Genomic DNA, 26,277 nt, shown 5'->3' on the forward strand with positions numbered 1-26,277 from the left:
GACGCCGCGGGCGTTGTAATAAGATTCAGTGACTAAAGTCGTGGAGTCGTGCGGGTGGATTAGCTGTCATTATTATTCATAATGCACACCAATATTGACCCAGGCACGACATGGAATCCCGCATCCCGTTGTCAATCCTAGCCGGGCCAGGTGGTAGGACGTTGCCACTTGTGGCCTTGTGGCGAGCTTGATCTGTCATGGCATACACGATGCACTCCTCGCGGGTTATGGCGAACATCGACTTCTGGCAACCTTGACCCATTGACTCAGCGCCGTCCAACGGGTCGCTTGTCTTACCAAGCGCCTCCAGTTCGCCGCCGCAATGCTTCACCGGAGCCTTGTGTGAAGTCAGGCCACTGTCTAATCCTTCTGCCGCATACTCGCCACTATCCGCATCAAGTCCTCACCACTATAATCCTCCGCCCACCCCTTCAACCCCAGCGTGAGCAGTCCCCTCCCCGCAATATCCCCACTCCTAAGCAACACCTCATCAACATCCCAATTCGCCCACACAAACCTCCCGCTCAATTCCCTCGCGCGCGGATGCGCAGCCAACCACACCGCAAAGCCCGCCGGCAGCTCCGGGCTATCCGGCGCGTTCCTGCCCGTCTGCCGCGCCAGCTCCGTCGCCACCACGCCAGGCTGCATGTTGAACACATTCCACGTCGGCTTCTCGTGCCCAATGTACTCGAGGATTTTCGCGCCGGCGAGCTTGGAGCAGGCGTAGGATGCGCCGCCGGGGGCGTAGGGTAGGTGCGCAGCTCCCGAGGGCAGACTTATTACTGTTTTGGGTTTGTCTGGGTCGTGTTGTCGACTCGCTCGCATGAACGCTTGCGCGACTTGTAGTGGCCCCCGGACGTTGAGGTCGAAGGCTTTCATGAACTCGTCGATGTCGACGTCGGTCAGACTCCCGCGGCCGATCATGCCGCCTGCACAATTGACTAGAACCTGCTAGAGATCAGGATGATGGCACGAGGGGAGTCTGAGCAAGTCTCGCACTCACATCAGGTACTCGACTGCCAAAATGCCCAATCGCGGCCTCCATTGCCGCTTCCACTTGACTTTGATTCGTAATGTCCGCCACGGTGACGAGCGTCTCTGTGCGGCCGTTGCTCGCAGCCTTCACTTTCTCCGCTGTGTCGTCGAGTGTGGATTGCGTTCGGCCTAGCAGCACCACTCCCTGGGCATGCGCTTTGGCGAATGCAATGGCAATCGCTTCACCAATTCCACTGCCTGCGCCAGTGATGAAGACCACCTTCTGTGAGCAGTCGAGTGCTGCTTGTGTAGGGTCAATGGCAGGGTATTGGTCATGGTGGTAGTGTGGGGTGAAGGAGGGATATGTCGGCGCCATATTTCTCTTCTCATATGCCTGTATAAAGTCTTCGATTGTGGTAGAGCTGAACTGCGGTTCCCTAGACGCTTTTTGTAGTTGCCTGCGGTCCAGCCTCGTTGATCTCGGAGATTACGGGGTTAGCTGTATACTCCGCCCACTAGACTCCTCCCCCGACGGGTATCTATTGATGTGACTGAAGCATGGAAATCCTACGGAGTACGTTTAGGGTAATGATACACGGAATCTTACACGAGTTGGATGTGGTGCATGTGATACGTCGGCAGGACGAATAGCTTTTGTAGGATCTTCTATGTACTTTTTGTCTATGCCTTGACCACCGCGGTCTCATATGTCGCAGCAGTCGCACCTTATTGCCCAGATAACGCTTACCTTCTGTCGTTTTCGTCGAACTTGTGCGTCCAAAAGCCGCGTAGGTGCTTCTTGCTGCCAGCTTCGTTGATCTAAGAAATGTCAGCATCTCTATCACCTGTCGTCTAAGGTGAGGCAAGGCTCACCTCTTTGATCTCCGCAGGAGTGAGTTTGAATCTGAACGTCAACAGATAATCGCTCAGGCGCTGCTCCTTGCTGGAAGTGGTAATGGGAACAATGTCCTGGTCGATGCACCACCTCAACGAGATCTCGGCGGGGCTGACGGCGTATTTGCGGGCCAGGGCGTTTAGAACATCATCTGCTGGGCCACCGGCACCTTTCGTAACTGCGGACAATGGGCCGTATGCGGCCGTCGCGATGCCCTACTCTCGCATTGTCAGACGCGTAAATTCGGTCTGCAGGTATAGATGCATACCTTGGCTTTATGATACTTGATCAACTCCTCACGCTGGAGGTAGGGGTGGAATTCGACCTGGTTGATGGCGGGAGGAACGGTAGCGTTTTCGAGGATCCAGTCGAGCTGTTCCGGGAGATAGTTGCTGACGCCAATGGACTTGCACAAGCCCTGGGCCTTGAGCTCCTCCATCTGCTTCCACTTCTCCTGATGTTCCTCTTTCTTGTCACTGAAGAAAGGCGAGTGGATCAAAAACCTAGCCCTTATCAGCTTCTTGAGCAACATCGTGAATCCGAGGGCGCAGAGCAATCCTTACAAATCAACATGATCCAGCTGCAACTTCTTCAAGCTCGTCTTCAGCGCACTCGATAGATCCGTCATGTTCCGCAGGACTTTGGTCGTGACGAAGAGCTTCTCGCGCGGCACGCCGGAGCTCTTGATGGCCGTGCCCAGCTCCGTCTCCGTCTTGTACATTTCCGCGCCGTCTTGGTGGTAGTAGCCCAGGTCGAGCGACATTTTGGCGGCATCGATGCACGTCTGGTCGAGTTTGGATTCCTCGCCGGACTTGTACCAGGCTGTGCCGGTGCCGTAGCCGATCTGGTGTGGTGTTAATCAGTATACAGAGAATATGATGAGGGGTAATTGGGATGGAGATACATACCATTGGGATGCTCGTGCCATCATTGAGCTTGAGGTTGGGAATGGGAGTGTGAATTTTAGCCATTCTGGTGACGTTGAAAGGACGTGTGGAAGATTGGAATCGAAGTGTAATGGGACCAAAGCGTCGTAATGCAGTTATGCTCATGAGGAGGTGAAGTGCGGTGGTGAAGAACCTGGAATGCACAAGCCAGCGCCGGGAAAGGAAGGTGCGAGTGCGGTGCAGCCGCGGCTCGCGCATCATCGTCGAGCTCGCTCCGTCCCACCCACCTGCAGCGGAATATCATATGCACCTCGCCTCACGCGACATCACATCACTCTCTACTCTTCCATTCAACTCATCCTCACGTTGTCTCCAACCCCAATTCCACTCCCAGGACACTGCTCGCCCCGCCTCCGATGAATTGTCGCGCTCCCCATCACACCATGCCGATACTTTGATCTCTAATCCTTCCGTCATCTCGCTTCACCCCCGATCTCCCCAAATGGCCGATTCAGTCGGTGAGTGCCCGTACCACGTGCTGCTACATCCACACACCAAACCCTCCGCGGCTAACGGGTATATCTCGCACCCCTCCAGACCGCGTCTTCGGCCACGCGCTCAACACCGTCAACAAAATCCGCCCCGGCTCACAGAAGCCCCCCTCTGCAGACCGCCTCGCCCTCTATGGCCTCTACAAGCAGTCAATGGAAGGCGACGTCGCCGCCATAGCCGACCGCCCGGACGAAAGCAGCAGCCCCGCCAACCTCTCGCCCGAGGGCCTCAAAAAGGAGCAAGAGAAGTGGGACGCGTGGAAGGCGAACGAAGGCCTCTCGCGCACGCAGGCCAAGCGGCAGTATATCGGCAAACTGATCGACACCATGCACAAGTACGCTTCGACGACGCCGCAGGCGCGCGAGCTCGTCGAGGAGCTGGAGTTTGTGTGGGATCAGATCAAGAACAATAGTCAGAATCCGTCGAGTGGGTCGGATCATAGCAGTCCGCTGAGACACACTGAGCGAGGTGGAGGTTACATCCAGAACGGCAGTTCAGGTGCCGTGCCGAGTTCTGCTGCCGCTTTTGGCGACGCTGGGAACGAAGGCGATGTACCGCACATTGGCCGGCCGCCACCGATGCGCGTCCTGAGTCCCGTGTCGCAGGCAGATGAGGAGGAGATGTTACTGGACGAGGAGCGAGAGGAATTCGTCGATGCACCCGTCTCACAACTGGACGATGGCGATCTTGCGGAGCTCTCGGAGTATGGTGCAGACGACGCAGAACTACAGGCGGCGGCGGCGGCGACAAGGCCTCGAAAGCCTGTACCGAGCCAAAGTGACGGCCGGTGGCGGCGTAGAATGGAGTCGAGTCTGGTGAAGCTGACGACAGAAGTCGCCGCGCTCCGCGAAATCCTCCAGTACCGGCGCTACGACCGCGACAAGCGGACGCTGGGCGGGTGGATCTTACGACTCAGTTGGTGGGCAGTACAGCTGTTCATGGCCGATGCGGTCCTCTTATGGGTGGTCATACTGTACTTGCGTCGAAAGGATGATCGAAGGCTAGAAGGCGCTGTCCGCGTACTGCTGGGCGATGCAGTGGCGCAAGTGCAAAAGGTTGGACGCGAAGTGAGGAGAATAGGCGGGCCGAAGCCATCTAGGGACTGAAAGGCCATTTTTGACGATCTGCTGCGTGTATGAAGACTTATGACTTTGAACGGCATGGGAACATGGAGTATAGGTAGCAGCGCATTTCGGCAAGGACTCAATCGACCATCATGAGCATGGGAAGACTGCAACTGAGCGAGCGAGCGAGAACGAGGCAGAATCGACACTCGCCGACGCATAGGAAAAGGGCGACACAAATGAATGAACAAGGTCGGCATTGGCGTTACGTTATGTAAAAACCCTCTCCACGACAAGAATTTCAGACAGATCAATCCCAAATCCACGCAACATACCGCCGCCACCCCGTCACCTGCTCCTTCGGCTCCGGATCCCGCTCGACGGCCATCAGCGCCTCGGCGAGCGGTATGGACTTGAGATCCCACACTTTCGTGCGCTTGTACAGCTTCCACAGCCCGAAAGCGCACAGCACGAGCGGGATGTCGAGGTAGTCGGAGACGAAGTCGGCCACGTCCCAGTTGCCGTGCGTCTGTGTGGCCATTAGTGTTAGTGTAATTTTCAATGGAGGGCCAATGTAAGTGATTGGAGAACTTACGAAGACTACGTATCCTTGTACGAAGAGGATGATGACGCAGAGTGTGAGGGCGGCGGGGGTGGAGTAGACTGTCCAGCCGTTGTGCCAGGGAAGAGCGTTGAGCGTGATGCTTTGCTTCTTCATGGCGAGGATGAGGCGTTGGTGGTTGATGAGGATGGAGATCCAGCTGATCAGGACTCCGACGGCGGTCAGGTCGACGAGCCACCAGAAGACTGTCAGAGCGCCATTCGAGAGACTCATGAATGCTGGTTGGATGAGTGTTAGCTATATCTCTGAACATCCTCTGAGCCTGCACTCACCGAGACACATGAACGCCGTCTGGCATAGAACACAGACATATGGGATTCCCCATTTCGTGGTGCGCAGGAAGATTTTCGGCGCTTGTCCCTTCAATGCAAGACCGTAGCTGTTACCCAGGTTAGTAAAATGCATCAAGCCCGCTCGAAAGCCTCGCTGTAAAACGTACAGAACACGGGTTCCAGCCAGAAGTGCCTGGTTTGCACTGGACCAAGCGCTAGTGATGACTATGGCGTTGACGAGCGAGGGTATGCCATTGATGCCCGCTGCTCGCGAGGCGATGACGAATGGCGACTGCGTGGCCGTGCCAGACTCGTCGTTAAGGTGCTTGTTGTCGCTTGCGACGAGCATGCCGACGATCAACACGCTCAAAAGGTAGAACAAGCTCACACGGACGAACACGCGCTTGCAAGCTGCTGGAATGGCTTGTCGTGGATTTCTGTCGAGCAAGAAGTCAGCAATGGTACGAGCAGACAACGATATATTCGCAGCGGCTGAGTTTCTTACCTCGTCTCTGCTGCAGCCATCGCCACAGACTCGACGCCTGCAAAGCTGAAGACGGCGGCGCTCATGACCGCGAGGTATCCGAGGAAGTTCCCTAGTAAAGAAATCTCACGGGTCAGCCTCATCCGACGCTATCGTTGCTTCAAACACAGTAGCAGCCATACCCCAATCGCCTTTTCCAATATACTCCACGAATGGCCCCGGGTTGTTCCAGTATTGAAAGCCGCGCCTGGGCACGCCGGGGATGCCTCCGAGGTTGATGACCAACCCGAGGATAATGAGAAAGATAATGAACACCACCTTTAGCATGGCGAAGGCGAATTCAATCTATGATTCCGAAGGTCAGCCAGAAGCACTCCCGCAAGGGAAGGGGAGACAGGTCGGTACACACCTCTCCATACCACCGGATCTTCGAAATGCCAACACCAAACGTCAACACAATGAATATCACGATCCATACTGCCGAGCTGACATCAGTCCAGAACTCAAACAGCACGCAAATGGCCGAAATCTCCGTCGGAATGGACAACCAGTTCCCGTAGACAATATTCCACCCGACTGCGAATCCCATCGCAGGGTCCACGAGAAACTCGGCATGTCGCACGAACGAACCGGTCACGGGCAGGAGAGCCGTCACCTCGCCGAGGGCGAATTGCACAGCGCAAACGATAAGGCCGATCGTCGCATAGCCCAGAAGAGCGCCGAGGGGTCCCGCGGTTTGGATTGCGCCGCCGAGACCCAAGAAGAGACCAGTTCCGATGGCGCCGGCGATGGCGATGAGCGAGATGTGGCGCTGGTGCAGGCCGCGGCTGAGGTCGTGTTCTTCATGGTCGGTGACGAGGTCCGAGGGGTCGATGTAGTTGTTGGGTTTTGAAAGGTCGTCCTGGAAGGTCTCGGTGACCTCTACCCGGTTCTCGATGTCGTCTTGGCGCATTTTCGATCAGATTGAAGCACGTGCGTGCCTTTTTAGACGATATCACAATCGTGGGTTGTCACTATTCCAAGAGGCCGAGATTGAGCGAGGATGCATCACACCTGGCGGGGGAAAAGCTCTGTCGGATGCTTATGCAAAGCGCATATGTCGCCATCCCGATGTCGTCTTTTTCGAGCCGCGGGCGAGACCCTTCACCGTCGGCGGGGCCAGATAACGGTAGGACCTAACGCATCGGGACTAGCGTGGGGAAGGACAGCGACTCCACATCCACGTGGAAGCCCGCAGCCCAGTTCGTTGCTGTGGAATACAACTCATCGTTTACGATATATATGTACGAGCCCTAGATAATAATCGACGGTGAAATACACCGTTGTGTCTTACATAGCTTGCGTAGTCCAAAATCAAGTAGACGCTGACTTGATAAACGACACCATCCCGCTGGTGGCCTTCTCCAGGACGAGTTGTCCCTTAGAGCCGTCATGCACCAGCGTTTTCCACTCCTGCAGCGAACGCTCGCGAGCGTTCAACATTTGCATCATGTGCATATCGAGGGCATAAGGCATCTTCTGCTCCACGAAATTCGCCTCGGAGGACGGGACTTTGACAACCTCGTCGAACACTAGACGGGCGCCACGCTTCATGGACGGCACGAGTTGCTCCAAGATGCGACGACATTCGTGGTCCGGCCAGTCGTGGAAGACGCGGGCGTAGAAGAAGACGTCGGCCTGCGTACGCTTCTGCGGCGTGAACATGTCGTGCACCTCGAACGAAACCCGATCCGCCACGTCCGGCGGCAGAGCAGGCGCCGCCTTGACGGTCACTTCGAGGTCCTGCACGACACACGTGATCTGCGGCGCTGCTCGAGCGATGGCAATCGACTTGTGCCCGTTGCTGCCGCCGACATCGACGACCGTCGCAGCCCCGAGCGAGGCCCAGTCAAAGTCAAACACCGACTCCATCGTAATCCCGGTCACGAATTGCATGGCCTGGCCGAACCGCGCGGCCCTCCAAGGCGCTGATTCCGCCCAATGCGTGAAAGGGTCTTTGTCTGTGTTGTATGCGATCTGGTATCCCGTTTGGAGAGGGCTTTGGGAGTTTGGCCATTTGTCCCACGCGTCGCCAACGCGACTCAAGGAAGTGTAACATTCGTCCAGCATGTGGCTCATGCCAGCGAAGCCAATTTCGGTCGAGAGGTACTTCGACACAGCGGTGTGGGAGACTCGATCGGGTCCCGACGCGGTGAAGATGTAATTGGTCTGCTCGAAAGCGAGGAGGCGCCTCAAGCGGTCTTCGTGGAGCCCGCTTTTCTCCGCCAGCTCGCTGTAGGAGATCGAACCCTCTTGTGGGACGTGTTTGGGTATGGCATACTTCGCCAGTAAGTGGTGTGCAGCGGGTACATGCATCTAGATGAGAAGTGCGTTTAGTCGCCAACTCGCAAGCAGGCATACTCACTCGTGATCGACTTACATCCACTAGGCATACATCGAACGCGCGCAAAGGCGTTCCCGTCGCAAGGGCCTCGAGTTGTTTCGTGGCATCACGAAGCTCGTCGCGGACCGCCTTGATCTCCTTGCTGCCCTTTTGAAGGTAGTCGTCTTCCGACCCGCTAGGCAGGAGAGTGGGCTGGGGCAATTTATGTTCATCAAGATACTTCTCGAGAGTGCCCGCCCGATCACTGATGATCTTCGCCAGCTCGACGAGCGACTTTTCTTCAAACCCCATGTTGAATAGCAGACGAGAGAAAGAAATGAGAAAACGGATTGAGGATCAAAGAGCGTACTCCGCCGGGATGGAGCAGATGAAATACCTGTGATGGATCGCCCAGCCCTGTCTCAGCCGCAAGGCAAGTCGCTCGGGCCCGAAATTCGCAACGAGCGCGGCCGAGCGCGCGAGCACTACCCGATCAAGGTTGGCCTTGGAGTTAATAGTGTGAGGCTGACGCGGAAGGCCTTGATGAAGGATTCACTGGATCTGACTTAATCAGTTGGTCGAAGGTTAGGAATGCAGATGTCTCGATCAGAACACACACGAACCAAGAGGGAGAGCGTAGACCACTAACAACAAGCGAAACCAATAAGAGACTCTACACCAGAGCTGGACAGGTTGTATTTGACTACACAGAAGCTGCAGGGAATCGTGTCGCTCAGAGCACAAGACCGAGCCTTGTGGACCGCGATCTACACTTCATGTTTCGGTCCATGCTGACACAGTAATCGTTGCTGACATTGCAGATGACAAAACGCTCGCTTTCGGTCCTATCACAATTCATATCATCATTAAAATGGGCGAATGGTGCGCGCCCTTTCAGCAGGTCCAACGCGAGCCATTCTCCAGACCAAGTCCGCCCACCTCCAGCCAGTGTTAAGGATACCCGTCCCTCAGATTCGCAAGAGAGCGAGAGGAACTCGAGCTCAGAACCCCCCAAACCCATCCGCCCGCACCATCTCGCGAATCGCCCACCTCCACCGCCCATCATCCGCCCTAACCTCCTCGCCCCCCTCCGCAAACCAATTCGCACACCTGCGCCGCCAAATCGCCTCCTCAGCCTGCTGCGTCTCAATAAACCTTGGGCCAAGATCGAACTCCTCGTGAATCTCGCCCGCGCCAGCAGCAGCAAGGGAAACGGGAGAAGCCATGCTAGGGCCCACGGAGCCCGCGCCCCCGCCTAAACCGTGAGAGGGGAAGTTGTCGTCCTTGAGGTCCTCGATGCCGGCGAAGGCGTCTTCTTCTTCCGCCGCGTCGGTGACGGAGGGGGACAGCGGGCCGCTGACGTCGCGGCCTTCTTTGAGTTTGAGCCATTTCATTTGCCGCGGGTCGAAAACCATGCCGCCGTTGACTTGCACGCCTTGCGTTGCTGTGCCGGACATGGGGGCGATGAGGGCGGGGCGGGGAGGCGAGGATTGGTGCTGACGGTCCATGTAGGAGCGTTGTGTGTGGCTGGTGGGGGTTGGCGTTTCGAGGGGTGGAGGGAGGTCGAAGTGTTGAAGGGTGTTTTCGTTGCCTTCCCAGCGTAGGGTCTGGGGGTTGTAAACCATGCCCTTCTCAGCTGTGGAGTCTGTTAGTTATCGGTTGTAGGGGTGGAAGATCCGCGCCCGACTTACTTTTCGGAAGATGCGCGCCGATTGCCTTTATCAATTGCGGCTGCGCCCTCTTCGTCTTCTGCCGTTGGGCACTGGGACTGGTATGCGCGCTCCTAGCGGCAACTTGAGCCTTCCAGTTGGTCGTCAGGGGCTGAAGCGGTCCTTCGCTCTTGGGCCGTGCGGTATTCGCAAGCCTGCTCTCTCTCGCTATTCTACTCGCCGCAGTATCTCTAAGATAGCTGGGCGTGTTGCTCGGTGCATCGTAGAAGCCTTTGGTCGGGCTGGCCGGCGTTCGCGGGGGCGCGGGTGTCACCATTCGATCGGGTATGGCCGCGTTTCGCTTCGCAAAATCGCGTATGTCACCACGACTTTGCGTTTGGCGAAGTCCGAGTCGAGGTGGCGGCGGACGAGCCACTGGCTGCTTGATGAACTTGCTCTCCTTCACTATCGAAGTCGGCAGATCGTCGAAAATCTCCAACTCATTGCCCTCGCCCCAGTCTCGTCGGCGGGCGGGCTTGGTGATGGTGCGCTTGGCTGCTGCTTCCCGGACCAAGGACTTTGGTGCAAGGTCTGGGCGCTGCCTCGACCCTCGGGAGGGAGTATCGGGGGTGTTGACGTTGGACAGGCGCGAAAGTGACCGCGGCGGAGGGGATTGTGCTCCACGCCTCGGATCAGACTCTCGACGTAGATGATATGCCTGCGATCGATGAGGCGGGGGGAGTGGTGGATGGTTGTGGAGTCCTTGTGAGGGCAGTAGAGGTAGGGGGTGCTTTTGCAGCGAAACCGTTGTTGGTTGATGGCTACGCAGGGCTGGCATGGATCCCTTGGATCGCAGTCGTTGCGTATTGGTGGCGGGTTGCTGTCTTCGCCCAGGAACGACCGAAGACGCACCGGTTTCAAACACTGGCTCCAAACGGGATTGGACCGGCTTCGAGCCTGACACTGGCCGGGGGATGTGGGAGCCACGGAGTTGTAGCGGCTTCTCAATGGCCTTGTCGTGGAAGTTGTATGTTGCAACAGGACCTCGGGGGGGAGCAGCAGGCTTCTCATTCTTAATTTTGATGTTCTTGTTCATGGTCCGTGTTCGAGCATCAAGAACGCCGCCGCCGCCCAGGTCAAAGTCGTTCAGGTAGTCCTCGCTGTCGTCTGCCAGTAGCCTGGACTTTTTATGGGTGTTCATGGTCGCGGGTTGCTCGATAGCCGGGCTCGGCTGGGACAGATCGGAGAGCTCGGCCTCAGCAGTCTTCCTCTTCTTGATGAGGATGGCTTCGAAATCCATCTGCCCTTCCGGCAGCTCCAAGCCTTTCAGATCATCCTCGCTCTCTGCTGTGACCGACCCAAGGCTCGGACTCATCGCTGAGACGGAAGAGCTCCGGTTCAGTGTGTCGCGTCCGGCAAAGCGGATCCCCAGGCTGCCTTCCAGCTCGTCAAAGTCATCGTATTCTTCGAGGGCAGGGTTCGGGGGAGGGAGGGTGGTTCTCGGCTTCAGTTGTAACGCGCCGGTATCCGGCATCTCGATGTCGTTGTCCCAATCATCATTCACCCGCTGTCTCGACTTCTTCTTCCCTAATCTTTTGATGGTGCCGCCCAGGAGCGCGCTCGTGGGCACATTGCTGGGGAGTGGAATGCCCGCCTGCTGCGCGGACTGAATCGCCTTCTTCTCTTCATTGGAGTCGATGATCAGGTTCCAGTCTTCGTCCGCCCCGGCGACCGACTCAGAATGCACGCTCAGGCGCGATGAGATGCTGGTCTGCGCGGTGCCGACGGAGTGGTTGGCAAAGGCATTAAAGCCGCCTTCAAAGTCCTGATCCCACGTCTCGACCTCCATTGCGACGACGGATGTGATGCCTCCTCTTGTACCAGGCTAGGTGCGTGCCAAAGCTCCGCATGCAGCACAAGCTGCAGCTGGAGTCTGCACACTGTTGCTGTGCAAGCTTTTTTGGGGGCGGTGAGGTGAAAAGGCGGCAACCAAGTCGCGAAGGTTGGCGGGTGTGGAGGTTGGGGCTTGGGCGGCTGGAGAGACCGCGCTAGGCTGACGCTTCCAGCTTCCCGCCCGCGTGGTCCCAAAAAGTCTAATAAATTCCGCGCCGTCGTTTGCTCGGAGCTTCGCGAAACACACGCGCTCTGGAGAAGGCGGAAGACGTTGTGGTGAAGGGCTTCCCAGGTGAATTTGGAGGAGTGGCAGCGTCGAGCGGCTCTTTGGACGCGTGCACGCATCGTCTTATGTACTCGCAGAAGCAGGAGTCAGGAGGGTGATCGGTGTCAGTGCCCGAGCCGCAGGCCGCTAGACTACTCGGCAGTTTCAGCAGCACGTTCGCATATGCATCTCTCGCCTCCCCTGCGTTCCACCATTCTCCACCACGCCTGGACTTGACCGCTGCTGGAGATGGCGGCTCTTCAGCTCTTGCGGCTCAAGCGCACGGACAACTCTGGCCATGTCCTGGCGCATATCTCCTCGGCAGGCTCAAAGTCGCTCGACCTCAAGCTGGTGGCCACGGATACTGCACATCTTTATCATGCTACAATCCATGAATCGAGTGTCAAGACCCTGCAGGCGAGCGCATTCTCGGGCGATTTACGAGAGTGGAAGCAAATTCTACAATATGCCTTCCTCCACGACAGACCAAGCGGCCAACTACCGGACACGCTGCGGGGCATAGAGGTGGTGGCCGCAATCTCAGGCACCACCCTCACAATCACTCTTCGGAAGAACATTGGCGGCATCACGCAACGACTTGGATCCATCAAACTCGATGAAGATGACGAGCGGGAGGAACACAGTGGCTTCGACTGGGCCGACATCGCGGTGGCGAATTCCGATGAGCTTCGCACCCAACTCGACACTTTGCAAGCATCTATGACCGAGCAACAGGAGGCTGTGGCCAAATTGAATGCCCAACTGGACGAGCTGGTGAAGGCGAAGGCGGAGCATGAACAGGAGCTCTTTACCAAGTTTGCGCTACTTCTGAACTCGAAGAAGCTGAAGATCAGAGACCAGCAACGCCTACTGTCCGGGGCTAAGATCGATGCCAAGGTGGCGAGGAGAGTCAAGGCAGGGCGCGATGGAGTGGGCGAGGCCGGAGAGTCGCGGGGCGGTAAACGCAAGGCAGACAATGTGATGGATGAAGATGAAGGGCACGAGGATGATGCATTGCTGGATGACGAGGGAGAAGATGAGGAAGAGCATGCGCCATCTCGTCAGGAAACTCCACCCAAGACAGACGAAGAGGAGACGGACGACGAAGACGATTTGGACGTCCCAAAGAAGACCTCACGCAAAGGTGGCTCGTCAACATACGATCGACGTGCGGCCATGGAGGTCGACAACTCCCCTCCGGCAAAAAGGGTGGCAGCGGTGCAGGCCAAATCGGGCACGTCATCTGCAACAATGCCTCTAGATGATGAAGAAGAAACGGATGATGAATTATGAGCTCTCGCATAGTCACAAACTCAAGAGTCAATGCAAAGGCTCAAAGGCCAGTCTTCGGTTTAGACTTCTCGCGTAGCGGTTAGACGGGCTCCAGCCGTGGTGGCTGACACACGCCGCCCAAGCCACACCTTGCCATTTGCAGACGACAGGCTCGGCAGGCAGTTGCGGTGAGGGAAGGTACAATCCACTGAGTTCCTGCCCAAAATCACCGTGGACATTCCCGGAAGACACAAACAAAATGCTTGTTGCATGTAGTGATCAGTCAGCCTGCACTGTGCAATGAGCCTCTGCTTGTCTAATCATCATCCTCGTTCATGCGCGCACCCGCAGCCCGGCGAGTGAAGGAGCGACGATCCGCCGACGTCAGGGCTGCCAATCGGAGATCTGGACTGCATGTGCTGCCCCATCATCCATCCATCCCGAACGTCGCACCGCTCCATTGGCGTGCTTTGAGCGAGCACCTCTGCTCCCCTGCTTCCCGCGGACATCATTACCCACCCAGCAGCCAGCTCTGCGAGCATCCGGCCGAATGCTGCCATCCTCGTGCGCTGATACCTCCGACGCTGGCGGCTGAAGCGAAGCCTTGCGACCGCGCCTGGTCTTTGTCTCGTACTGAGGTGTGTTCGGTCCATGTGAACCCGCTGCTCGTGTCGCATCGTCCGCTCACATGCTAATCCTCATCAGGTGCACGAGCATTCAATTTCGCCCATTGTCATCCACTCCTCCCCGCTATTGTCCTCCCACCCCAGCTATCCCTCCGCCCAATCAACCCGCTCGCTCACTCCGATGCCTCTCACACCCTGAGAACCAACCCATTCACGCCGTCCGCCATGGCTTCGGTCGACGAGCAGTCCACTGTTCCTCCCATCGCGAGATCCCAGGAAGACCGTGACGACCTCACCGCCATCGACCGCGCAATCGAACGCATGCGCGCCTTCACCCCAGCCGATCCATACGTCCTCACGATCCCCCAGGACGTTGAGCCCCGCTATCACCACTCCTACCTCTACCAGTCCAAGCAGTGGCTGCACAATACCCCCTTCCAGCCCCGCGAGCACGAAAGCACACAATACCAAACCTTTGTTTACCACGAGCCCGGCAAGGAGATGTACATGCTGCATAACTCGCGCCATGGCGAGGCGGAGAAGGGCGAAGAGAAGAACGGCATACGTACCGGAGCAAATACACCCAATGCCCAGCCAAAGAAGACCATCAGCCTGACGGCATACAAGAAGAAGCAGGCAGGCTTGACGCCAGAGCAAGGGCTCGCGAAGGAGAGTGAGGCGGTGGTGAAGAAGCCGGCGGTCAAGGGCCCGCTGGAAAGAGTCAAGGCAGATGAGGAGGTGCTTGCTGTGATTGAAGGGGATCGAGAGCTGCAGCCTTCGCCGCCAAAGGAGGAGGAGAAGGATCTGAAGCGGAAGAGAGATGATGCTTCTGAGAAAGACGGGAAGACGGAGCAGGCTGGGCGAAATGGGCATGTGGAGGAGGAAGGCCGCGCGAAGAAGGCGCAACGATTGACTCCGCCATCATCCACTACAGAGCCATCGCGAAATGCGACCAAGAAAGTCGATGGAAAGCAGCCTCGTTCGCCGGAACACGACCGCAGTCGACCTGCCCAATCCAAGCCAGCAGCAGCTGAACCGATGGAGTTCACCCTCCCGCCCAAACTGTCTCCGCCCCGATCAGCTCCTGCAGAATCAAGTACAGAGCCCGCGACCAAATCACCACACAGCGCCATACCGCAACTACCTTCGCGCCTTTCCTCCAGCATGTCCGATCTAATGAAGCAAACATTGAGCGCACGCACTCCCCGATCCCGATCCGTGTCCAAAGATGCAACCACTCAACATCGCACTCCGCCCTCCAAGAGTGTTCCACGCAATGCGTTCCGCGCCAACTCCAACATGGCTAGCCATGGAGATGAGGGGTCTTCGGAAGATGCATCAGGCGGCAAGAAGGTGGAGAAAGCGAGCAAACGACACGATCACTCCGGCCGCTCGCCGTTGGGGCCAGTGGTGAAGCTGAAGTTCAAGTCGCAAGGCGAGAAGGTGAAGCGTTTATTGAAGAAGCCACCAAATCCTTCAAAGCTGTTAGAAGGGGAAGAGGCAGCGAAAAAGTCTTGGCCAGATGCGCAAGTTGTCAAACCATCTACGCTCGCCAAAGACGATGTCGAGAGGGACTCTGCCAAGCGTAAACGGTCTCACGCGGAAGACAACGGGAATCTGGATAATGTCCCTACGAAGCGCAAAAAATCGAGCCCCGACAGAGCAGAACCCAGGAAGCGCGACGAACCCAGCACACCCGTACCGTCGGATCAGATCTCTCCGCCCAGCGCGCCCAATTCTCGCTTTCCCATTACTCCCGGTGGAATCCGCAAGGGCAAAGACTTGCTTCCCACCAGCATGAAGCGAGACAACAGCAACGACAGCCGAATCAACACTCCGCCGCCCATGTCCCATTCCTCCCCGAGCATCAACGGCACCCCGGCAGCGACCTCCTCTAATAAACAACAACAACAAGAACAACCCTCCACCAACGGCAACCCCAAACACCTCGCCCCCAGCGTCAAAACGCCCAAACAACAAGCCTTCGAAGCAGAGCAAATCCGCCTCGAGAAACTAGGCAAAGAACTCAAACACGCCGCAACCGCACACCTCAAACCACCCGCCTCGAGCACCACCCACTCCCAACCCCCAACCCCTCGCGACCAAAAGCTCGCCGCAATCAAATCCCTTGAATCCCTGCTCGCCTACCTCCTAGCCTTCACCTGCGCCGACGCCGCCGCCCTGTCCGCAGACCCCAAACTCGCGCCCTCCCCGCGCCCCTGGAAGTCCCTGCACGGCTTCCTAGGCTTCGTCAAAGCGCACTGCGAGCCCTTTCCCGCGCTGCAGGGCTTGGCGTGCTGGTTGGGCGTGGTGTTTCATTCGCGGGTGCTGGAGCTCGCGGCGCGCGGGGGTGTGGGGAGTCTGAGTAGGGAGGCGGTGTTGGATTCTGTTGCTGCTATGGGCAAAGCGGGGCGGGAAGCGGAAGGGAAGTTGGATTTTGATGCGCTGAGGGAGAAGTTTCCCAGGGCTTGGGAGGAGCGGTCGAGGGAGGTGGAGGCCGAGGAGGAGTTAGAGATTGCTTCTCCTGCTGGTGCTGGTGAGGGCGGAAAGAGTGGGAGGGTAGCGTTCGCGGGACCGTACAAATTGCCGCTCGGCGCGCAATCGAGTCCTTTGCGGGCGGCGAGGGCGGGGTATGCGATGTTGGAGGAGTGGATTGACGGCCAGGGTGGTGGGGAGGAGCTGTATGCTTTGAAGCTGAGGCTGTGATTGAGAGCGCTCGGGTTGGACACAAAACTCGATGCTTGGAACGAAGAGATACCCCCCCAGGACGACCGGGCAAGAAGTAGTTACGATCTCTTTGACGAAACTAGCAGATCTCACCACATAAAAAGACCATTGGCATCGAGTCGCATCATCTCACGGTTATATGCATATTTTGACCTCTGTCCACTACTACATACTCGCTCCCTCTCTCTCTCTCCTCTTCTCAAGCAGTCAAGGATTATTTCTCCCTCCCTTCACGTCCCCAGAATGCATCCCAGAAAACCTCAAAGGAAAGGAAAGACCCCCAAGACTGTGCTCTCGCTGGCTATGCTCGCTCGCTAACCCAAATGCCAGAAGTAATTAGAAAATGCTGCATGTGCCCGCTCGCTGTGTCCTGAAGATGCCGCTTGTTAATCATGCAAGGAAACGAAAAGAAACAAAACTCAAGATCACTCCTCCCTCCTTTTCGCAATTTCATTGTGTTGTTCGTGAGGAGCTCGCTCCTCTCCTCGTCACCCAGGTGTTTCGTCGTTCGTCCGCCATCGGAGAGCTCAAAACACATCGTCAGGCCACTCGAACTTCTCGTCCTTGCCCACAACAACGCCAGCACGGGCACGCTCCACCCCGGCGACTTTCGCCTTCTCCACCTCATCCAGACTCTCGAGGCCTGCAGGAACGCTGGGCTTGGGCAAGTCAGGCACGCCATTGGCGCCAGGCACGACCTTGACCACTTCCTTTTCGACAATGCTGGCGGTGTTGACGGCCGTCGTGTTGGAAGTTGCAGCCGGGGGTAGTGGGCTGGTGCTACGCTTGTTTTGACGGCCTGGATGCTGCTTTGCCGCGAGGGCTGCGCGGGTGATCATGTCCTGGTCTGAGATGGTGGCGTCTGTGCCGATGTTGGCGGTATTTTTGGTGGTTGCGTCAGAAGGCTCGTTGTTGGTGTTGACGACGACGGGAATGGCGGGAGTCTCTTCCTCCTCTTCGTAGACGGGGTCGAGAAGGCCGGCTTGCGAGTCGGTGCTGTTGCGCTGCGCGACTTCATCTTCAGGCATTGCATCTTCGGCCTGGACGGCGTTCATCCCATTCTCGTAGTCCGAATCGGCCTCGTCATCGCTGAACTTGGAGGCAAGCTTGCTCGAGGGAGGAGATTTCGCTGGATTCCCCTTCATTGGCCCAGCTTCACGTTTCTTGTTGGGCGGAGAGCCTTGATTGCCGACGACGCTGCCACGAGCAGCGCGCTTGTTGGGCGGGCTGAGTTCACTTTTGCCGGTTGACTTGCGTTTCTTCTTCGGCGTCGACTTCTCCCACTCGTCCTCGTCGTCAGATTCGAACCCTGCTGCTGGCTTGAAGACGGTGTCCTTTTCGGCCGTCTTGCGCTTCTTGGGTTGGGCGATCTTGCGGGCAGTCTTCACATTTGCATCGAGGGCCTTGAGTTTGGCGTCCAGAGCTGCGTAGTCGATCGTCTTGGTCGTTTCAGTCGGGGCTGCGTTGTCGTTTGTCGTCGTGGTATTCAGATCCATGTTATCGCCGTTCGTGATCGCTTTCTGCTCCATGTTGTCGTCTGCTTCACTCATGTTCACGTTTGACTCGAGCTCAGTTGCAGTGGCTGGTTCTTGTACTTGGCTCGGATCTCGAGGAGTTTGGTTCTCGATGTTGTCGTTCTCAAGATTGAACAAGCTTGCGGCACGTGGTGGATATTCGCGAGCATGTGAAGCCCTGATCGTGTCTTCGTCCTCACCTGCCTTGCTCTGCTCAAGTAAGAATTGCTTCAGAGAATGGTCCGTAGCCTTCCTCACTTCAGCATCATATGCCGATGGCATAGGATCACCGTCATCCTTCACTTCAATGTCCTGCTGAGCCATCAAAATCCTCTCACTAGGGAGACTGGGCAGCTTGCCAGGAAAGAACTTCGGTCGCTTGATAGTGCCGGGCGTGAACCTCTCGTGCTTTCCCGCAAGCTTCGGCATGGGGGAAGCTTCCTCCAAAGCCTCGTGCAGCTCCATCCGGGCGGCCTCCAGTTTGAATTCAAGATCGCTGACGCGCTTCGAGAGTTTGTGCTGCTTCCTAAGATCAGCCCTCGACGCGGCTTTCCTGAGTGTCGAACTGTCCATGTCTTGTTTGATTGGCGACACTGAAGACGAAGGATCGCGCGGGCCGGCGAGGGCGAGGTCGGATCTCATACGTCTGAGGTCGTGCTTCAGGTTGGAAAGAGAGGGCTTCTTAAGATGGAAACGATCTTTCAGGCCTCGCGAGAATCTGCTGGTGTTCGACGGCGCTGGATCCTCCATGGGGTGTCTGAGTACGGTGACGGCCGAGGTGATGCGTTCTTGGTCTGCCGAGACGTCGATATTATTCAACACAACGCCAGAGTCCTTAGGCGTGCATGCTTCGAGTTCGAAGACCTGAGCTTGGTCGACGGAGTTGTCGCTGCGCTGCACGGCGAATTGTCCGGCTTCTTTCATCTCTGCGTATTTCGCTTCCGCCTCTGCTTTCAATCTTGCTTTGCGCTCCTCTTCCTCCATCTTCTCCTTCACCAACTCTTCTTTGGTGTCATTCCAGATGGACTTCCACAAGGACACTGGATGGAGATTGGCGAGCTGGCGACCAAACTGGAAGAATCGCTTTCCGTCATCCTTCTTCTGACCAGCAAGCCCTGTTTCATGAGGGGTAGGAGAGAAGAGGCTCTCCCTAAGGTCCTGAGACTCAACACCCATGTGGTAGTCGTCCATCAGCGTGTCGACCTTGGCAGAAGCACGGCTCTCTGTGCGGGAGAAGCGAGTGAAGAAGGTGGGGGGTTTATCGCTCGGCTTGTCCGTCAAGCTCCCTTCCTGAAACTTCGAACCTCGGAGGGTGCCACTTGAAGGCGTCTGGATCTTGGCGGCGTGGCGCAGGTTGAGGTTCGAGAGGTTCTGCGAGCCTTTCTTGCGCCGTATCGAGCGCGGCTGAGTGAAAGTGTTGTCCTCGGAAGCAGACACGTCACTGGCAGGCGCCTGGGATCGAGTGCGTTTGTTCGATGTGCTCTCGGCGTACACGTCGAACTCGGCATCGCTGTCTGCATAGTCGAAGCTTGCGGTGTTGTCTAGCTGACGTTTGCGTTTCGACCCGCTCGTCGCGGCCATGGAGGGACGTTGACGCTCCATCCGCAGCGGCGTATGCGGTGGCTCCCTTGGCGGGACTACTGGTGGCCTCTCCATTAGTACACGAGCACTCGACAGTCTGCAAGCAGACCGTTTGCTGAAGAGGGGAGGGGAACACGCCGAGCGCAAGCCCGTGTGGGTGAATATCGAGAAAGAGTTTGCGAGGTGTGTGTGTGTGTGTGTACGTGACGTGCCGTGCCAGTCACGCCTCGCCGGAGAGTTGCTTACCTGCAGGATTGCAAGCGAGGTGCGGTACGGTGGACCTAGTAATCTCGGTCCACTCACGCCGCGATGTGTGACTCGTCGCAAACAGTTATGCTCCGATCATGCTTGCGCGATGGAAGAAATGTACGAAGGGGACAAGGTGGCCGTGGCAGGGATGTGGTGTGGGTGTTTGTTGCGTGTTGAAGAGATGTCCAAGCGGTGGTGTCTCACGGCGCTGTAATGACATGTCGTGTGGAGGGGAAGACGCGGGGCGCGCGCGATTGGTCCCGCTTGTGAAACTATAAATACACGCGGCCTCATGTGACGCCGAGATGCATTCACCCAACGTCCATGCATGTTCGAGACTTCACTCATGATTAGGCTGTATTACTCCCGGCGTTTCAATGTCCTGCAGTATGAGTATGCGGCAACGATGGCCTGAGTGGGATGTTTGTGCATTGAAGACTACGCATTCACGCATCACCAAACAATGATGCAGTTGCCAATGTACATGCCGCTTGTTCCTTTGTTGCAGGCGTGTTTGTTGCAAGGCAATCAGATTGCAATAGATATATAGATGTTGTAATGTCTGGCCGTGATCTCGTGGATGTCCCATATCGTATGATCGTTCCAAAATCATTGACCATGCCGTGTATCTTGCGATCAGCACACAACTCCTCATACTTCTCCCAACGCAACACCCTCAATCCTACCCTGCTTCGTCGCAACAGCGCAGACGGAAGCGCCGAGCCCGCATTAATTATCATTCTTGTTGCAATCGGAGCCTCGCTCGCCGTCAGTGTCCTCTGGTGTTACCTCAAGAACTATACCGCCGTGCCATATGGACGCCAATTGCCGGGTGTGAGAACGCGAGCAAGACATGCGAAAAGTTGCCAGCCACCATGCTATCGACCAGTTCGTGTTCGTGGGCTGGTGCGGGCTTCAGACAAACAGTCCAATGGCCGCCACGCGACTTCCACATACGTCAATGCCCCCAAGAGGGCTCGCGCTCCGCCACTGCCAGCTCCGCCGTCTGAGCCGCGATCGGATTCCAGGTGGGGGCCACCATCTCCACCACCAAGCTCACCATGGCAGCTAAATCGACCGCCACCATCTCCGGCTCAAGCATGGCGAGCGACACTACCAACAGCAACGACGATTTCGACAGCGCCAACAGCCAGAGCACCGCCGACAGCAGCAACAATTTCGACAGCACCGACAGCCAGAACAACATTCACCAGAGCACCATCGGCCAGCATCTCAAGAACAGCGTCAACGGCACCTTCGACTCGCCCGCCGACGCGCGCTCCACCATTCATCGGATCAGATCAATCCTACCATACCGCTCCGGAGGTCGTGGTAAGGCAGCCGAGCAACGCAAGAAGAAGCTCTCGTACCGCGCCCACAGTCCCACGGCAAGCAGCACGCGACCCCAGAGCGAATCAACAGCAACGCGTCGCCGATTGGGTGGCTGCACATGCCCCAAGCAGTAATCCAGGGAAATTCCACACCGAGGTGGTGAGGCCGGATGCAGAGGCTTCCAGTGCGGGCCGGGAAGGAAGAGAGGGAAGGAAACGAGTGAGGTTTGAGAGTCCGGAGAGGGGGAGGTATTATTGGAGGAGGGTGGTGAGATGAGGTGAGGTCAAGGAGATGAGAGAATGACTTACTTAATCCTTGACATGGTTGTTCGTGTCGCGAGCTTCTAAGCCAGAAGCAGCACACGCAGCGTGTGTGTAAGCTGATGGTACCTATGCTGACGAGACTCTGGGGATGTATCAATGGTGGTATGTGCAAGAATGAATGTCGGGTAAAGCAAGCATGGAAGGCAGGTGCACGCCCGGGCATCGGCTCGGAATGCCCGCGGGAGGTGCGTCGGCAAGATTCGGAGCGAGCACGCAGCCGCAGCCGCAGCCCAGCCCACCAGCCCACCTTTCCAACCTCGCTCCATCATGGTCAGAATCTGGGGAACCGGCGCATGGCAGTCTCTTCCTCGTCCATAGTCCATGCACCCTCGACCAACACCACCCCGCGATTGCTGTCTGAGCGATGACGACTGGCACGCTCACTGCAACGGAGTAGGATAAGCCAGCCTTCTCACCTACGCTCGACCATTCGGAATCGCATTGCCAACTTGAGTCACGCAAGACTTGGATACCAACGCAACGATTGAAGCACGACACTCCTGCTGCGCGGAATCGTAACGACTCAGACGAAGGGCCTCGGACAGACCACCCCCTCATAGACTACCGCACACAATCACAATCAAGATGCCCACTCAAAGACCCTTCTTCGCCAACTTCCTCGCCGCCTTCCGCTCCAACACCTACCCCAAAGCCCAACCCTCCCTCGCCACATCCGGCGCAGTCGCAGCCTCCACCCAAACAATCTGGACCACAGCCTCGACCCCCGCACCAAAGACCTCCCAGTCCGAACAATCCAGCACACCCGCCAAACCCATCCTCCCCAAATCCACCACTGCCTCTACCACAGCCGCCGTCGCAGCAGCAGCCAACACCCAACTCCACCCAACCCTCCAACATCACGTCACGCCGCAAACACACCTCCCGCGCTCGCCTTCGTCACAAGCCCTACCCGTCTACGGCCCCCCGAACAAACCTCAACCTTCATATCCCACCGCAGCGGAGAGTCGACGAGCGCGACGGCGAGGCAGCGACAGTAGTTCTGATTCCGGGGGGTTCCGCGAAGTCAAGGGTGGGAATGAGAAGTGGTTTATTGGGGGCCGCACGGCGGCGGGCGAGGAGCGGTATTATAAGTTGAGTATGGTGAAGAGGGAGCGGAGTTCGGATCGCATTAGTGCGGATCAGTTGAGTTTGTGAAGTATGGCTTTGGGCATGTTCATTTTGGCAAGGCGTCTGGGCTTTTGGCGTTTGTACAGGATTATGTCGGTGTTCAATCAACGGCCGGGAGGGGCCAAGGCGCTTCAATGAGGCGGGCGGCTCGCAATTCACAATGTAACGAACCAACACAATGGCACACACAGTTCATTCATTTACTTCGCTGCCTTCTCTTTTAATTGCGGAATCACCCACCAAACGTGATACTTCCTCTCCAATGCGCACTCCACCAACCCTTGCAGCCCCAGCCGTTGTCCATCTCCATACTTCTCCCCCAATCTCTTCAAGGTCGACAAGCCCACAGCCACAGCGACACACGTCGTCTCGATTTGCTTGATCTCCTTCTTCCACTCCGCTTCCGTGCCCACGTACCCGCCTTGCTCTGGCGTGTACTTCTTCAACGCTGCCAGAGAAGACTTGGCTGCTTTGAGGTCTTCGTCAATGGCTTGGAACGTGGTCGTTTTCATACTGTGGGATCCCGTCTGATGCTGCTCTAGTGCTTCGACCGCGGATTCGTAGCCGTCTGCAGGTGGTAGATCGATCGTAACGAATCCCGCGGGTACATTCAAGTAAGACTTCATCCGCGCTTCGTGCAGTAGATCCGGCTTTGCGAATTCCCGTTTCGGCGACTTGATGATGCCCGTTTGGCCCAACAGGTAGTAGAATTTCCACAGAGCGGCAGCAAGAGACTCTGTGACTTTTGAAGCGTCCAGCAAACTCATGAGAAGCTGCTGTGACGCCACACAATCAGCTGCATCTCTTGAGCCGCCGCGAACCCTCCTTTTTCGCTCGAGCAGGGCGCGCAGCATTGATTCGATGACGAGGTTCCGGTACGTGCACAATGCGGACAGATACCAGTACATCTTGCTCAGCTCGTCGGGGAGATATATCTCTGTTTCGAAGCCGAGCTGAACCGTCCAGACCAACACTTGAGAGGTGTGATATCGTGCCCAGGAAAGCAGCGGCCCATTGGTTCGCGCATAGCCGGAATTCAGCACTTGCGACGAGAGGGGATACTGTCTCAAGCCGTCGTCAATGGCGTCCGCTTCCCGCTGCAGCTCGTCCCAGATGCCGATGGACTGCGTGAAGAGTCGACGGATCCTGCATCGATTTTGGTACACCATTCGATACAGCGCCATGAACTCTTCGATCGCTTTCTCCATGAATTCTCGTAGTAGGGCACTACATGCGTGCCGTGGATCGGTGGGGAGTTCGATCTGGAAGATTTCGGGGTTGGACAGGGGGTCGCCGGCAAGCACCAGGCTTTTCAGGTCTGTGAGCATCAGGTCGTAGTGAGGCATTTGGCCTCGCACGGCGTGGTTGGAGAAGAGGAGGTCTTGCATTTGTGCTCGTGCGAGGGTTTCGGGTTGAGTCTGGGAGCGAGTCAGTCTCATAGGGTTCTGTTCACTGCAATGCCGGTATCGACAAGTACTCACACGGTAGGCAAACGCCCATACCGCTCTTTCCAGGCAATGGGAGTTGTCAATGGCATCGGAGTCGGTCAGTTCATATGCCGATAGCATCTCCTGACAAAGCTTCGTCCACTTGCTATGAGCAGCGTCAAGAGATATCTGCCAGTAGCGTCAGTAACTTCTCTGCAAGGAATGAGGCATACTACCCACCTGTATCGTAGGACGAGGCGGCGTTGAGGTGGCTAATTGCCGCTGTACTTTTTCAGAAAACGCATCTGGAATGGGACTTCCCAGGTGATGGCTGTCTTTGATCTGGTCAAGGTCTAGTAGCATATCCTGCCATCTCTGCGCATCTCCAGCCAGAGTCCGCAGGAGGTCGAGGCAAAACTTGCATCTCTGAAGGAGCGCCGGGCATAGACCGCCCGCGATACCACAAGTCTCCAGCCAACATATTGCTTCAAGGAGTGAATCCGCAGCAGCAGAAGAGTCTATCTTGGGCAGCAGTTCACGGCCGAAGAGGTGCGTAACAAAGTCCTCTTCCTCAAAGTAAGTCTGGCTTTGAATCAAGTGCAGAGCCAATTGACTGGATTTGATCATTCCTATGCAGTACGCCCGTAAGACGGTATGTACGAGAGTATCCTGGTTGGTGCGGAGCGGCGGCGGTCCAGGGTTGATGTGGAATGAGTCGGAGTGCCTTTGATCAGGCGAGAGTAGTCGGTTGATATGTAATGATGTGTAGACCGTTTGAGACAGTGGGTGGCCTTCGAGCCAAGTGATCTCGAGACATAGCAGTTGGTCCATGATCCAGATGACTTCGCCGGCTTCCAAACCCACTGAAGGGTCGAAGTCGGGGTCAAGCGTATCGCCCTGCCCATTGTTCATTAGCAGCCGGTCAGAAATATATCCGGGCCGCTGAAGAGATATACATACAGGAGGGATGTATCCGCTATCCATCTTGGGATCCATGATCTGAGGCAGCTCATCAGCCAAATAGCCCTCGAACGAATCAGTAGAGTCTAACATCTCCTCTTGACTTACCTCAAGAGCACCAACAGCCTCGAAAAGCGTAAAGAATTCATCCTTGACGAGCTCGCCAGGCTGGAGTTGTTTCGCCGCTACCGTGAAGTCCGTGGTGATGTTTCTGAGCGTTCGCCGACGGAACGCCATGGCTTCTTGCTGAAGTCTTGTAATTGCGTTCGCATGCCCCAGCCCAGCATGTTTGTCCGTCTCGCTGGCGGCTGTTGTTGATGGTCCTGGAAAGACGATTGTTTAGACTTTGTCACCGGATTTTGCGGAGGTGAGGTTATGTGTACCTTCGCCAGCCTCATTTACGGGCATTACTGGCAGTATGGAGCGCTGCTGAGGCGCAAATTGACGGAGAGATGGACCGCCGGCACAGTCTGAGAAAGCTCGATGTTCAAGTCAAAGGTGCAGGAACAGGCAAGCCGCAAGCTCTTGGCATGGTTTTCGGGGAAACATATGAGACACTCTAGATATGTACAAATGGCGCATTGGTCGCCACCGGCACTAGACGATGATTATAAGAGCCGGGTGAGGTTTCTCTTGCCATCCGTCCTAGACCGATAGTTCCATGCGCCAGCACTCTCCCTTCCACCAGACTCCTAGCCTCAACCATCTCCGCCCCTTTACTGCGACTGCTGACCCGCATTCTCCGCCAGAGCCTTCGCATTCGCAGTCTCCAGATCCTTGTGATCACCTTGCTTGCCGCCCTATCATGCACCATTAGCCATCATGTATCCTCAGCCACGCAGAGGGACTGGCAAAAGTCTCCTCCATCCGCAGCCCAAGCGAACCGCGAAGGTGTGTACATACCTCCCACTTTGCAAATCGCATCTCCGACATCTCCCCTCTCCGCTCGGCCGCCAGTCTCTTGTCTTCTTTCAGCGATCGGCGCACGACACGCGCAGCCACGGCGAGGTAGCGGTTGTAGCTAAGATGGACCCCAGCGTTAGTTCTCGCTCGTGTCAAGCAGGTGGGCGGGGTTGTATCGTACGTGATGCCCGCGGCTTTCCACGCGAAAGCCATTGTGGAGATTTGTGAGCTGTGTGTGGTGGTGTAGGTTCTTGTGTGTTGACTGTGATTCTGTCGTTGCTGCTTTTCAGGAACCCGAAGATGGAGATGGGAGAG

The 26,277-nt window shown here is 56.7% G+C and overlaps 13 protein-coding genes across 13 annotated transcripts; 5 read left to right on the forward strand and 8 right to left on the reverse strand.

Annotated features, from left to right (window-relative positions):
• Window positions 1-89: 89 nt before the first annotated feature.
• Window positions 90-1,392, reverse strand: BDY17DRAFT_305829 (uncharacterized protein). The gene is made up of 2 exons (XM_033734923.1): window positions 1,004-1,392; window positions 90-948 (listed from the first exon to the last, which is right to left on the reverse strand). The coding sequence occupies exons 1-2, from the start codon at window positions 1,349-1,351 to the stop codon at window positions 361-363; spliced, it is 936 nt and encodes a 311-aa protein (XP_033585351.1). The 5' UTR covers window positions 1,352-1,392; the 3' UTR covers window positions 90-360.
• A 327-nt stretch (window positions 1,393-1,719) lies between these two features.
• On the reverse strand, window positions 1,720-2,841 carry BDY17DRAFT_258478 (NADP-dependent oxidoreductase domain-containing protein; the record flags this gene model as incomplete). The annotated part of the gene is made up of 5 exons (XM_033731778.1): window positions 1,720-1,794; window positions 1,849-2,085; window positions 2,139-2,373; window positions 2,434-2,714; window positions 2,779-2,841. The coding sequence occupies 5 exons, from the start codon at window positions 2,839-2,841 to the stop codon at window positions 1,720-1,722; spliced, it is 891 nt and encodes a 296-aa protein (XP_033585352.1).
• A 217-nt stretch (window positions 2,842-3,058) lies between these two features.
• Window positions 3,059-4,623, forward strand: BDY17DRAFT_305832 (acyl CoA binding protein-domain-containing protein; the record flags this gene model as incomplete). Its single annotated transcript, XM_033734924.1, has 2 exons — window positions 3,059-3,275; window positions 3,355-4,623. 2 exons carry the CDS (start codon window positions 3,062-3,064, stop codon window positions 4,413-4,415), a joined length of 1,275 nt encoding a protein of 424 aa, XP_033585353.1. The 3' UTR covers window positions 4,416-4,623.
• BDY17DRAFT_305836 (amino acid permease-like protein) lies at window positions 4,624-6,868 on the reverse strand. Its single transcript, XM_033734925.1, has 7 exons — window positions 6,161-6,868; window positions 5,934-6,096; window positions 5,773-5,863; window positions 5,435-5,704; window positions 5,268-5,374; window positions 4,969-5,213; window positions 4,624-4,902 (listed from the first exon to the last, which is right to left on the reverse strand). The coding sequence occupies exons 1-7, from the start codon at window positions 6,701-6,703 to the stop codon at window positions 4,684-4,686; spliced, it is 1,638 nt and encodes a 545-aa protein (XP_033585354.1). The 5' UTR covers window positions 6,704-6,868; the 3' UTR covers window positions 4,624-4,683.
• BDY17DRAFT_356851 (O-methyltransferase-domain-containing protein) lies at window positions 6,869-8,662 on the reverse strand. Its single transcript, XM_033738290.1, has 2 exons — window positions 8,171-8,662; window positions 6,869-8,106 (listed from the first exon to the last, which is right to left on the reverse strand). Exons 1-2 carry the CDS (start codon window positions 8,423-8,425, stop codon window positions 7,105-7,107), a joined length of 1,257 nt encoding a protein of 418 aa, XP_033585355.1. The 5' UTR covers window positions 8,426-8,662; the 3' UTR covers window positions 6,869-7,104.
• A 6-nt stretch (window positions 8,663-8,668) lies between these two features.
• Window positions 8,669-11,897, reverse strand: BDY17DRAFT_305839 (uncharacterized protein). The gene is made up of 2 exons (XM_033734926.1): window positions 9,805-11,897; window positions 8,669-9,749 (listed from the first exon to the last, which is right to left on the reverse strand). Exons 1-2 carry the CDS (start codon window positions 11,609-11,611, stop codon window positions 9,115-9,117), a joined length of 2,442 nt encoding a protein of 813 aa, XP_033585356.1. The 5' UTR covers window positions 11,612-11,897; the 3' UTR covers window positions 8,669-9,114.
• On the forward strand, window positions 11,898-13,302 carry BDY17DRAFT_305840 (uncharacterized protein). The gene has a single exon (XM_033734927.1). The coding sequence runs from the start codon at window positions 12,170-12,172 to the stop codon at window positions 13,211-13,213; it is 1,044 nt and encodes a 347-aa protein (XP_033585357.1). The 5' UTR covers window positions 11,898-12,169; the 3' UTR covers window positions 13,214-13,302.
• A 561-nt stretch (window positions 13,303-13,863) lies between these two features.
• Window positions 13,864-16,798, forward strand: BDY17DRAFT_59395 (uncharacterized protein). Its single transcript, XM_033738536.1, has one exon. The coding sequence runs from the start codon at window positions 14,044-14,046 to the stop codon at window positions 16,522-16,524; it is 2,481 nt and encodes an 826-aa protein (XP_033585358.1). The 5' UTR covers window positions 13,864-14,043; the 3' UTR covers window positions 16,525-16,798.
• Window positions 16,670-20,135, reverse strand: BDY17DRAFT_305844 (uncharacterized protein). The gene is made up of 2 exons (XM_033734928.1): window positions 19,887-20,135; window positions 16,670-19,699 (listed from the first exon to the last, which is right to left on the reverse strand). The coding sequence occupies exon 2, from the start codon at window positions 19,659-19,661 to the stop codon at window positions 17,073-17,075; it is 2,589 nt and encodes an 862-aa protein (XP_033585359.1). The 5' UTR covers window positions 19,662-19,699; window positions 19,887-20,135; the 3' UTR covers window positions 16,670-17,072.
• An 81-nt stretch (window positions 20,136-20,216) lies between these two features.
• BDY17DRAFT_305845 (uncharacterized protein) lies at window positions 20,217-21,691 on the forward strand. The gene has a single exon (XM_033734929.1). It carries the CDS (start codon window positions 20,448-20,450, stop codon window positions 21,495-21,497), a length of 1,050 nt encoding a protein of 349 aa, XP_033585360.1. The 5' UTR covers window positions 20,217-20,447; the 3' UTR covers window positions 21,498-21,691.
• Window positions 21,692-21,802: 111 nt separating this feature from the next.
• BDY17DRAFT_305846 (uncharacterized protein) lies at window positions 21,803-22,857 on the forward strand. Its single transcript, XM_033734930.1, has one exon. It carries the CDS (start codon window positions 22,130-22,132, stop codon window positions 22,697-22,699), a length of 570 nt encoding a protein of 189 aa, XP_033585361.1. The 5' UTR covers window positions 21,803-22,129; the 3' UTR covers window positions 22,700-22,857.
• On the reverse strand, window positions 22,858-25,562 carry BDY17DRAFT_305848 (Mak10 subunit, NatC N-terminal acetyltransferase-domain-containing protein). Its single transcript, XM_033734931.1, has 6 exons — window positions 25,443-25,562; window positions 25,168-25,382; window positions 25,060-25,098; window positions 24,340-24,996; window positions 24,154-24,288; window positions 22,858-24,090 (listed from the first exon to the last, which is right to left on the reverse strand). The coding sequence occupies exons 1-6, from the start codon at window positions 25,465-25,467 to the stop codon at window positions 22,873-22,875; spliced, it is 2,289 nt and encodes a 762-aa protein (XP_033585362.1). The 5' UTR covers window positions 25,468-25,562; the 3' UTR covers window positions 22,858-22,872.
• BDY17DRAFT_305850 (F-type H+-transporting ATPase subunit epsilon) lies at window positions 25,561-26,235 on the reverse strand. The gene is made up of 3 exons (XM_033734932.1): window positions 26,144-26,235; window positions 25,963-26,080; window positions 25,561-25,859 (listed from the first exon to the last, which is right to left on the reverse strand). Exons 1-3 carry the CDS (start codon window positions 26,173-26,175, stop codon window positions 25,776-25,778), a joined length of 234 nt encoding a protein of 77 aa, XP_033585363.1. The 5' UTR covers window positions 26,176-26,235; the 3' UTR covers window positions 25,561-25,775.
• Between the last annotated feature and the right edge of the window lie 42 nt (window positions 26,236-26,277).

Source organism: Neohortaea acidophila (assembly GCF_010093505.1).
Source record: "Neohortaea acidophila strain CBS 113389 unplaced genomic scaffold BDY17scaffold_13, whole genome shotgun sequence".
Taxonomy (NCBI): Eukaryota; Fungi; Ascomycota; class Dothideomycetes; order Mycosphaerellales; family Teratosphaeriaceae; genus Neohortaea; species Neohortaea acidophila.

Coding starts and splice junctions, on each gene's coding strand:
- BDY17DRAFT_305829 (XM_033734923.1), bottom strand. CDS start 1,351: ATGGCGCCGACATATCCCTCCTTCACCCCACACTACCACCATGACCAA. Junction 949..1,003: donor TTGGCAGTCGAGTACCTGAT/GTGAGTGCGAGA, acceptor GATCTCTAGCAG/GTTCTAGTCAATTGTGCAGG.
- BDY17DRAFT_305836 (XM_033734925.1), bottom strand. CDS start 6,703: ATGCGCCAAGACGACATCGAGAACCGGGTAGAGGTCACCGAGACCTTC. Junction 5,705..5,772: donor ATGGCTGCAGCAGAGACGAG/GTAAGAAACTCA, acceptor CTTGCTCGACAG/AAATCCACGACAAGCCATTC. Junction 4,903..4,968: donor TACAAGGATACGTAGTCTTC/GTAAGTTCTCCA, acceptor ATGGCCACACAG/ACGCACGGCAACTGGGACGT.
- BDY17DRAFT_356851 (XM_033738290.1), bottom strand. CDS start 8,425: ATGGGGTTTGAAGAAAAGTCGCTCGTCGAGCTGGCGAAGATCATCAGT. Junction 8,107..8,170: donor TCGATGTATGCCTAGTGGAT/GTAAGTCGATCA, acceptor CTTCTCATCTAG/ATGCATGTACCCGCTGCACA.
- BDY17DRAFT_305839 (XM_033734926.1), bottom strand. CDS start 11,611: ATGGAGGTCGAGACGTGGGATCAGGACTTTGAAGGCGGCTTTAATGCC. Junction 9,750..9,804: donor CGGCGCGCATCTTCCGAAAA/GTAAGTCGGGCG, acceptor CAGACTCCACAG/CTGAGAAGGGCATGGTTTAC.
- BDY17DRAFT_305840 (XM_033734927.1), top strand. CDS start 12,170: ATGGCGGCTCTTCAGCTCTTGCGGCTCAAGCGCACGGACAACTCTGGC.
- BDY17DRAFT_59395 (XM_033738536.1), top strand. CDS start 14,044: ATGGCTTCGGTCGACGAGCAGTCCACTGTTCCTCCCATCGCGAGATCC.
- BDY17DRAFT_305844 (XM_033734928.1), bottom strand. CDS start 19,661: ATGGAGCGTCAACGTCCCTCCATGGCCGCGACGAGCGGGTCGAAACGC.
- BDY17DRAFT_305845 (XM_033734929.1), top strand. CDS start 20,448: ATGTCTGGCCGTGATCTCGTGGATGTCCCATATCGTATGATCGTTCCA.
- BDY17DRAFT_305846 (XM_033734930.1), top strand. CDS start 22,130: ATGCCCACTCAAAGACCCTTCTTCGCCAACTTCCTCGCCGCCTTCCGC.
- BDY17DRAFT_305848 (XM_033734931.1), bottom strand. CDS start 25,467: ATGCCCGTAAATGAGGCTGGCGAAG. Junction 25,383..25,442: donor CGTAAATGAGGCTGGCGAAG/GTACACATAACC, acceptor TCGTCTTTCCAG/GACCATCAACAACAGCCGCC. Junction 24,091..24,153: donor TATGGGCGTTTGCCTACCGT/GTGAGTACTTGT, acceptor ACTCGCTCCCAG/ACTCAACCCGAAACCCTCGC.
- BDY17DRAFT_305850 (XM_033734932.1), bottom strand. CDS start 26,175: ATGGCTTTCGCGTGGAAAGCCGCGGGCATCAC. Junction 26,081..26,143: donor TGGAAAGCCGCGGGCATCAC/GTACGATACAAC, acceptor GGTCCATCTTAG/CTACAACCGCTACCTCGCCG. Junction 25,860..25,962: donor TGCGATTTGCAAAGTGGGAG/GTATGTACACAC, acceptor GGTGCATGATAG/GGCGGCAAGCAAGGTGATCA.